This window comes from Penaeus chinensis, chromosome 39 (genome assembly GCF_019202785.1).
Source record: "Penaeus chinensis breed Huanghai No. 1 chromosome 39, ASM1920278v2, whole genome shotgun sequence".
Classification (NCBI taxonomy): domain Eukaryota; kingdom Metazoa; phylum Arthropoda; class Malacostraca; order Decapoda; family Penaeidae; genus Penaeus; species Penaeus chinensis.
In genome coordinates, this window is record NC_061857.1 from 1234131 (window position 1) to 1244130 (window position 10000).

General features: G+C 46.6%; 1 protein-coding gene across 1 annotated transcript in view; it reads left to right on the forward strand.

Annotated features, from left to right (window-relative positions):
• Positions 1 to 10000, forward strand: part of LOC125046885 (titin-like) — a 34092-nt gene that overhangs the window by 17452 nt on the left and 6640 nt on the right. Inside the window, exons 2-3 of the mRNA XM_047644884.1 lie at positions 1 to 8024; positions 8084 to 10000. The exon at positions 1 to 8024 is cut by the window's left edge and continues 554 nt beyond it; the exon at positions 8084 to 10000 is cut by the window's right edge and continues 1208 nt beyond it. Coding sequence (XP_047500840.1) covers positions 568 to 8024; positions 8084 to 10000 — 9374 coding nt within the window. The 5' untranslated portion in view covers positions 1 to 567. The remainder of the gene's footprint in view (positions 8025 to 8083) is intronic.

Genomic DNA, 10000 nt, shown 5'->3' on the forward strand with positions numbered 1-10000 from the left:
TCTCTCGGCTGCAAACACTGAGCAATTCTCCCCAGATCTTAAGCCCCACATTCAAAGTAACATCGCCCTAGCAAATAAGCCCCACTCCCCAAGCAATGAAAAAGTCTCATCAGTTCCCAAGCCCTATCCTCCAAACACTGAACATCTCTCCCCAGATCCTAAGCCTTGCTCTACAGACAATGAACGCGTCTCACAAGCCTTTCTGCCTCGTGCCCATAGAAAGCCTTCCTCAGTTTTTCTAACCCCCTCTCCAGACAGTAAAATTCTTTCCCCATCTTACCTGCCTCAGACCTTGGGCATTGAGAACCTCGTCCTACCTACAACCTTACATCCTCATTTCATCCACCTGATATTGATATCCTTCCTCGTTTAGAAACGGAATCAGTTGTTCCTTCTTCAGTAGTTCAATCAACGGTACCTGTTACCTTCTCTCCACTCACGGTTTATCTTCCGGGAAACCCTGCCCTAAACCTCCATATCCACACATATCTAATACTGTTGAATCCAAACATCTATCTCACACAGCCGTGCTTTAACAAACATACTCCTGTGGTTCATCAAACCAAGATGTATCCACAGTCACAACATAACAGAGCTCGGCCGAAGATGCAAGGCGAAGTACATCAAGGCACGCCTCTTATACAGCCACAGAACCCCATTTTGTTTCAAGGGCTTCCACATGTAGAAAAACTCACTCTTCCTCCAAGTGCAAAATACACTCCTCATCCACAGCCAGAGATACTCGTACATCCCCCACATCAAGAGGGCCTCGTTCCTCTTCTACAGTCAGAGAACGTCGTTCCTCCTCCAAAGCCAGAAAACCTCATTCCTCATTCACAGCCAAAAACCCTCATCCCTCCGCCACAGTCAGAGAACCTCATTCTTCTTCCTGATCCTGACAACCTTGCTACTCTTCGTCAGCAAGAAAACCTCTTTCCCCTTCCACAGCCAGAGAACCTCGTTCCTTTTCCACAGTCAGAAATACCCATTCCAATTCCACAGCCAGAGAACCTCGTTCCTATTTCCCAGCCAGAAACTCCCATTCCTTTTCTAAAGCCAGAGAACTTCATTTCTCTTTCACAGCCAGAGAATCTTATTCCTATTTCACAGCCAGAGATTCCCATTCCTCTTCCACAGCCAGAGAACCTCGCTCCTCTTCCACAGCCAGAGAACCTCGTTCCTCTTCCACAGTTAGAAATCCCCAATCCTCTTCCAAACCCAGAGAATCTAATTTCTCTTCCACAGCCAGAGAACCTCTTTCCTCTTTCACAGTTAGAAACCCCCATTCCCTTTCCACAGCCAGGGAATCCCATTCCTCTTCCACAACCAGAAAACTATATTCCTCTTCCACAGCCAGAGAAACTTATTCCTCTTCCACAACCAGAAAACGTCTTTCCTCTTTCACAGCCAGAGAACTTCATTCCCCTTCTACTACCAGACACCTCAATTCCTCTTCCACAGCCAGAGAACCTCGTTCCTCTTCCACAGCCTGAAAACTTCATTCCACTTCCACAGTCAGAGAACCTCATAACTCTCCCATGGACTGAGAATCTCATTCCTCTTTCACAGCCAGATAATCTCGTTCTTATTCCAAAGCCAGAGAACCCTGTCCCTCTTCCACAACACGAGAACCTCATTCTTCTAACACAGCCAGAGACTCCCATCACTCATCCACAGCAAGAGAACCTTATTCATCTTCCACAGCCAGAAAACCTCATTCCTCATTCACAGCCAGAATCCCTCATCCCTCTACCACAGTCAGAGAACCTCATTCTTCTTCCTGATCCTGACAACCTTGCTACTCTTCGTCAGCAAGAAAACTTTTTTCCCCTTCCACAGCCAGAGAACCTCGTTCCTTTTCCACAGTCAGAAATACCCATTCCAATTCCACAGCCAGAGAACCTCGTTCCTATTTCCCAGCAAGAAACTTCCATTCCTCTTCTAAAGCCAGAGAACCTCATTTCTTTTCCACAGCCAGAAAACCTCGTTCCCCTTCCACAACTAGAGAAGCTCCTTCCTCTTCCACAGCCAGAAACTCCCATTCCTTTTCTAAAGCCAGAGAACTTCATTTCTCTTTCACTGCCAGAGAATCTCATTCCTCTTCCACAGCCAGAGAACCTCGTTCCTTTTCCACAGCCAGAAAACCTCGCTCCTCTTCCACAGTTAGAAATCCCCAATCCTCTTCCAAACCCAGAGAATCTAATTTCTCTTCCACAGCCAGAGAACCTCTTTCCTCTTTCACAGTTAGAAACCCCTATTCCCTTTCCACAGCCAGGAAATCCCATTCCTCTTCCACAACCAGAAAACTATATTCCTCTTCCACAGCCAGAGAGCCTTCGAACTCTTCTACATTCAGAAAACCTTATCCTTCTTTCACAACCAGAAACACTCACTCTTCCTCCACAGCAAGAGAATCTCGTTCTTCTTCCAATATCACACAACTTCGTTCCTCTTCCACAGCCAGAGAACCTCATTCCTCTTCCACAGCCAGAGAACCTCATTTCTTTTCCACAGCCAGAAAACCTCGTTCCCCTTCCACAACTAGAGAAGCTCCTTCCTCTTCCACAGCCAGAAACTCCCATTCCTTTTCTAAAGCCAGAGAACTTCATTTCTCTTTCACTGCCAGAGAACCCAATTCCTCTTTCACAGCAAGAGACAACCATTTCTCTTCCACAGCCTGAGAACCTCATTCGTCTTCCGAAGCAAGAAAATCTTAACCCTTTTTCACAGCCAGAGAACCTCATTCGTCTTTCACAGCAAGAGAACCTTAAACCTCTTCCACAGCCAAAAAACATCATTCCTCATCTCACTCATCTTCCCCAACCTCTGAACCTCATTCGTCTTCCGCAGCTAGAGAACCTCATTCCTCTTCCGCAGCTAGAAAACCTCATTCCTCTTCCGCAGCTAGAGAACCTCATTCCTTTAACACAGGCAGAGAATTCCATTCCTCTTCTGCAACAAGGTAACCTTGTTCCTCTTCAACAGCCAGACAACTTCATTATTATTCCCCAGCCAGAGATCCTTATTCCTCACCCACAGCCAGAAAACGTCGTTCCTCTTTCCCAACTAGAGAACCTAATTTCTCTTCTACAGTCAAACACCCTGATTCCTATTCCACAACTAGAGAACCTCGTTTCACTTCCACAGCCAGAGAATCTCATTCCTCTTCCACAGTATGAGAACATCAATCCCTTTTCACAGTCAGGGGGCCCTCCACAGCTTCCAAAGCCAGCAAAACTTAATCCTCTTCCACAGTCAGAGACCCCCATTCCTCTTCCACAGCCAGAGAACCTCATTCCTCTAATACAGCAAGATACCCTCATTCCCCCTCCACTAATAAATAAACTTATTTCTCTTCCACAGTCAGAAAACCTCATCCCTCTTCCCCAGATAGAGAACTTTCTCCTTCAACAGCCAGAATCCCACAAACGACAGCAAGAGAAATTTATTCCATTTCCACAGCTAGAAACCCTTCCACAGCCGGAAACCCCCATTCTTCTTCCACAACAAGAGAGCCTTATTTCTTTTCCACAGGAAGAGAACCATATTCCAATTCCACAGCCGAAGAACTTCATTACTCTACCACAGCTTGAGACCCCAATTCTTCTTCCACAGCCAGAGAAACTTATTCCTCTTCCACAACCAGAAAACGTCTTTCCTCTTTCACAGCCAGAGAACTTCATTCCCCTTCTACTACCAGACACCTCAATTCCTCTTCCACAGCCTGAGAACCTCGTTCCTCTTCCACAGCCTGAAAACTTCATTCCACTTCCACAGTCAGAGAACCTCATAACTCTCCCATGGACTGAGAACCTCATTTCTCTTTCACAGCCAGAGAATCTTGTTCTTATTCCAAAGCCAGACAACCCTGTCCCTCTTCCACAACACGAGAACCTCATTCTTCTAACACAGTCAGAGACTCCCATCACTCATCCACAGCAAGAGAACCTTATTCCTCTTCCACAGCCAGAGAACTTTATTACTCTTCTACAAACAGACACCTCAATTCATCTTCCACAGCCAGAAAACCTCATTCCTTATTCACAGCCAGAAACCCTCATCCCTCCGCCACAGTCAGAGAACCTCATTCTTCTTCCTGATCCTGACAACCTTGCTACTCTTCCTCAGCAAGAAAACCTCTTTCCCCTTCCACAGCCAGAAACCCTCATCCCTCCGCCACAGTCAGAGAACCTCATTCTTCTTCCTGATCCTGACAACCTTGCTACTCTTCCTCAGCAAGAAAACCTCTTTCCCCTTCCACAGCCAGAGAACCTCGTTCCTTTTCCACAGTCAGAAATACCCATTACAATTCCACAGCCAGAGAACCTCGTTCCTATTTCCCAGCAAGAAACTTCCATTCCTCTTCCACAGCCAGAGAACCTCATTTCTTTTCCACAGCCAGAAAACCTCGTTCCCCTTCCACAACTAGAGAAGCTCCTTCCTCTGCCACAGCCAGAAACTCCCATTCCTTTTCTAAAGCCAGAGAACTTCATTTATCTTTCACTGCCAGAGAATCTCCTTCCTATTTCACAGCCAGATATTCCCATTCCTCTTCCACAGCCAGAGAACCTCTTTCCTCTTTCACAGTTAGAAACCCCCAATCCTCTTCCAAACCCAGATAATCTAATTTCTCTTCCACAGCCAGAGAACCTCTTTCCTCTTTCACAGTTAGAAACCCCCATTCCCTTTCCACAGCCAGGGAATCCCATTCCTCTTCCACAACCAGAAAACTATATTCCTCTTCCACAGCCAGAGAACCTTCGAACTCTTTTACATTCAGAAAACCTTATCCTTCTTTCACAACTAGAAACACTCACTCTTCCTTCACAGCCACAGAATCCCGTTTCTTTTCAACAGTCAAAGAACCTAATTCCTATTCCACAGCAAGAGAATCTTGTTCTTCTTCCAATACCACACAACTTCGTTCCTCTCCCACAGCAAGAGAACCTCATTCCTCTTCCACAGTTAGAGAACCTTGTTCCTTTTCCACAGTCAGAGAACCCCATTCCTCTTTCACAGCAAGAGACAACCATTCCTCTTCCACAGCCAGAGAAACTCGCTCCTCTTCCACAGCCAGAAAACCTCGCTCCTCTTCCACAGTTAGAAACCCCCATTCCCTTTCCACAGCCAGGGAATCCCATTCCTCTTCCACAACCAGAAAACTATATTTCTCTTCCACAGCCAGAGAGCCTTCGAACTCTTCTACATTCAGAAAACCTTATCCTTCTTTCACAACCAGAAACACTCACTCTTCCTCCACAGCAAGAGAATCTCGTTCTTCTTCCAATACCACACAACTTCGTTCCTCTTCCACAGCCAGAGAACCTCATTCCTCTTCCACAGCCAGAGAACCTCATTTCTTTTCCACAGCCAGAAAACCTCGTTCCCCTTCCACAACAGCCAGAGAATCTTGTTCTTATTCCAAAGCCAGAGAACCCTGTCCCTCTTCCACAACACGAGAACCTCATTCTTCTAACACAGTCAGAGACTCCCATCACTCATCCACAGCAAGAGAAACTTATTCCTCTTCCACAACCAGAAAACGTCTTTCCTCTTTCACAGCCAGAGAACTTCATTCCCCTTCTACAACCAGATACCTCAATTCCGCTTCCACAGCCAGAGAACCTCGTTCCTCTTCCACAGCCATTAAACTTCATTCCTCTTCCACAGTCAGAGAACCTCATAACTCTCCCATGGACTGAGAACATCATTCCTCTTTCACAGCCAGAGAATCTTGTTCTTATTTCAAAGCCAGAGAACCCTGTCCCTCTTCCACAACACGAGAACCTCATTCTTCTAACACAGCCAGAGACTCCCATCACTCATCCACAGCAAGAGAACCTTATTCCTCTTCCACAGCCAGATAACATTATTATTCTTCTACAACCAGACACCTCAATTCATCTTCCACACCCAGAGAACTTCATTCTTCTTTCCCAGCCAGAGAACATCATTCTTCTTCCAGAATCAGAGAACCACATTACCCTCTCACCGCCAGAGAACATTCCACAACTAGAGAACCTCATTCTTCTTCCACATCCTGCAGACCTTATTCCTCTACCACGGTCAGAGAACCCCATTCCTCTTCCACTATCCGAGAACTTCATTCTTGTAACACAGCCAGCGTCCCCTATTCCTCTTCTACAGCAAGAGAAACTCATTCCTCTTCCACAATCAGAAAACTTCATTGCTCTTCTACTGCCAGATACCTTAATTTATCTTCCACAGCCAGAGACCCCTATCCCTCTTCCACAGCACGAGAAACTCATTCCTCTACCACAACCAGAACACCTCATTCCTCTTCCACAGTCAGAGAACCTCATTCCTCTTTCACAGTCAGAGAACCTCATTCCTCTTTCACAGCCAGAGAACCTCGTTCTTATTCCAAAGCCAGAGAACCCTGTCCCTCTTCCACAACACGAGAACTTTATTCTTCTAATACAGCCAGAGACCCTGATTATTCTCCCACAGCAAGAAAACTTTATTCCTTTTCCACAGCCAGAGAACTTCATTACTCTTCCACAGCCAGACACCTCAATTCATCTTCCACAGCCAGAGAACCTCGTTCCTCTTCCACAGCCTGCGAACACCATTCTTCTTCCACACCCAGAGAACCTTATTCTTCTTCCCCAGCCAGAAAAACTCGTTCCCATTCCACAATCAGAGAACCTCTTTATTCTCCCACAGCCTGAGAACCTCATTTCTCTTTCACAGCCAGACAACCTTCCGCAGTTAAAGAACCCCCTTCCTTTTCCACAGCCTCCAAACCTCATTTCTCTTCCACAGTCAGAGAACCCCATTCCTCTTCCAGAACCGGAGAACGCCATTCCACATCCACAACCAGAGACCTCTATTACTCTTCCACAGCAGGAGAACCTTATTCCTGTTCCACAGTCAGATAACTTCATTACTCTTCTACAGCCAGACATTCCTTTTCCTCTTCTACAGCAAGAGGACCTTGTTCTTCTACAGCCAGAAAACCTAATTCCGCTTCCACAGCCTGCATACCCCTTTCCCCTCCCACAGCTAGAAAACCTCTTTCCCATTCCACAATCAGAGAACCTCATTCCTCTCCCACAGCCTGAGAACCTCATTCCTCTCCCACAGCCTGAGAACCTCATTCCCCATTCACAGCCAGACAACCTTCCACAGCTAAAGAGACTCATTCCTATTCCACAGTCAGACAACCTCCTTCCTCTTCCAAAGCCAGAGAACTTTGTTTCTCTTCCACAGCCAGAGAAACTCACTCATCTTCCACAGCCAGAGAACGTCGTTCCTCTTTCACAGCCTGAAAACCTTATTCCTCTTCTACAGCTAGATACAGCAATTCCTCTTCCACAACTAGAGAACCTCATTCTTCTTCCACAGCATGAAGAGAACCTCATTCCTCATCAACAGCCAGAGAACTTTCCACAGCCAGACCACATTATTTCCCTTCCTCAGCCTGTGAACTTCATTCCTCTTCTACAGTCAGAGATCCTTGTTCCTCTCATGCAGCCAGAGAACCTTGTTCCACTTCGATCATCAGAGAACCTCACTCCTATTCCACAGCTAAAGACTTCCATTCCTCTATCACAGCCCGAGATCCTCATTCCTCTTCCACAGCCCGAGAACTTTGTTCCTCTTTCAAAGCAAGAGAATCTCCTTCCTCTCCCAGAATTAGAGAACCTCATTCTTCTTAAACATCCAAATCACCATATTCCTCTTCCACATCCAGAGAATCTGTCGTCCATTCCACAAACAGAGAACCCAATTCCACAAACAGAGAACCCAATTCCACAGCCAAACAACCTCATTCCTTTTCCACAGACAGAGACCTCCATTCCCCTTCCACAAATTGAGAACTTAATTACTCTTCAACAGCCTGCGAACCTCATTCCTCTTCTACAGCCAGAGAAATCTGTTCCTCTTCCCCAACCCTTCAACCTCATTCCTCTAACACAGCCAGAGACTCCTATTCATCTGACACAACCAAAGACCCATATTACCCTTCCACAACCAGAGAACCTCCTTCCTCTCCCACAGCCTGAGAACCTCCTTCCTCTTTCACAACCTGAAACCCCCTTTCCTCGTCTACTGCCAGACATCCCAATTCTTCTACAGTCAGAGAACCTCGTTCCTCTTCTACAGTCAGAGAACCTCATTCCTCTTCTGCAGTCAGATACCCCAATTCCCCTCAACAGCCAGAGACACCCATTTCCCTTCTGCAGGAAGAGGACCTTATTCTTCTTCCACAGCCAGAGAACCTCATTCCCCTTCCTCAACCAGAGAACCAAATTCCTCTTCAACAGCCACAGACCGTCATTCCTCTTTCACAGCCAGACAACCCTATTCTTCTTCCTACACCACAGATCTCCATTCCACTAACACTGCTAGAGACCCCAATTCCTCTTCCACAACCAGAAAACCTTACTCCTCTTCTACAGTCAGAGACCCCAATTCCTGTTCCACAGCCAAAGAACCTAGTTCCTTTTCCACAACCAGATAACATCAATCCTCTTTCACAGCAAGAAAACCTTATTCCCCTTCCACAATTAGAGCCAGAGATGCCTATTTTTGTTCCACAGCCAGAGAACCTTATTACTCTCACACAGCTTGAGAACTTTTTTAGTCTTCCACACCTAGATACCCCTACTCCTCTGCATCAAGAGAACCTTATTCCTCTCCCACTACCAGAAAACAGCATTCCTCTTTCACAGCCTGAGAACCTCATTTCTCTTCTACAGCCAGATACCCCAATTCCTCTTCCACAGTCAGAGAACCTGAGTCTTCTCCCACAGCCAAAGAACCTCCCTCCTCTTCCACAACCAGAGAATCTTACTCCTCCATCACAGCCAGAGACCCTAATTCCTCTTCCACAGCCAGAGAATCCCATTCTTCTTGCACGGCCAGAGAACATTATTTCTCTTTCGCAGCCTGAGAACGTCTTTGCTATTTCACAACCTGAAAACCTCATTCCTCTTCTACACCCAGACACCCCAATTCCTCTTCCACAGATAGAAAACCTTGTTTTTCTTCCACAGCCGAACAGTCTCATTCCTCTTCCACAGCCAGAGAACCTCATTCCTCTTCCACAGCCAGAGAACCTTGTTCCTCCTGTATCTCCAGAAAACCCCATTCATCTTCCACAACTAGAGAGTCTCATTCCTTTTCCACAACCAGAGAACCGCAATCCTCTTCAACAGCAACAGAACCTCATTCTTTTTCCACAACCAGAGAACCTCATTCCTCTACCAAAGCCAGAGAATCTCGCTCCTCTTCCACAGCAACAGAGCCTCATTCCTCTTCTACAACCAGAGAACCTCCTTCCTCTACCACAACCAGAGAACCTCATTCCTCTTCTCCAACCAGAGATCCTCCTTCCTCTTCCACAGCCTGCAAACCTCATTCCTCTTCCACAGCCAGAGAATCTCATTCCTCTTCCACAGCCTAAGGACCTCGTTCCTCTACCACAACCAGAGAACCTCATTTCTCTCCTCAAACCAGAGATCCTCCTTCCTCTTCCACAGCCTGCAAACCTCATTCCTCTTCCACAGCCAGAGAATCTCATTCCTCTTCCACAACCAAAAAACCTCCTTCCTCTTCTACAACCAGACAACCTCGCTCCTCTTCCACAGCCACAGAACCTCATTCCTCTTCCACAGCCAGAGAACCTTGTTCCTCTTCTATCTCCAGAAACCCTCATTCCTCTTCCACAGCCTGAGGACCTCGTTCTTCTTCCACAACCAGAGAACCTCATTCCTCTTTCACAGCCACATAACCTCATTCCTCCTCCACAGCCACATAACCTCATTCCTCTTCCACAGCCTGAGGACCTCGTTCCTCTTCCACAACCAGAGAACCTCATTCCTCTCCTCCAACCAGAGGTCCTCCTTCCTCTTCCACAGCCTGCAAACCTCATTCCTCTTACACAGCCAGAGAATCTCATTCCTCTTCCACAGCAACAGAATCTCATTCCTCTTCCACAACCAAAAAACCTCCTTCCTCTTCTACAACCAGA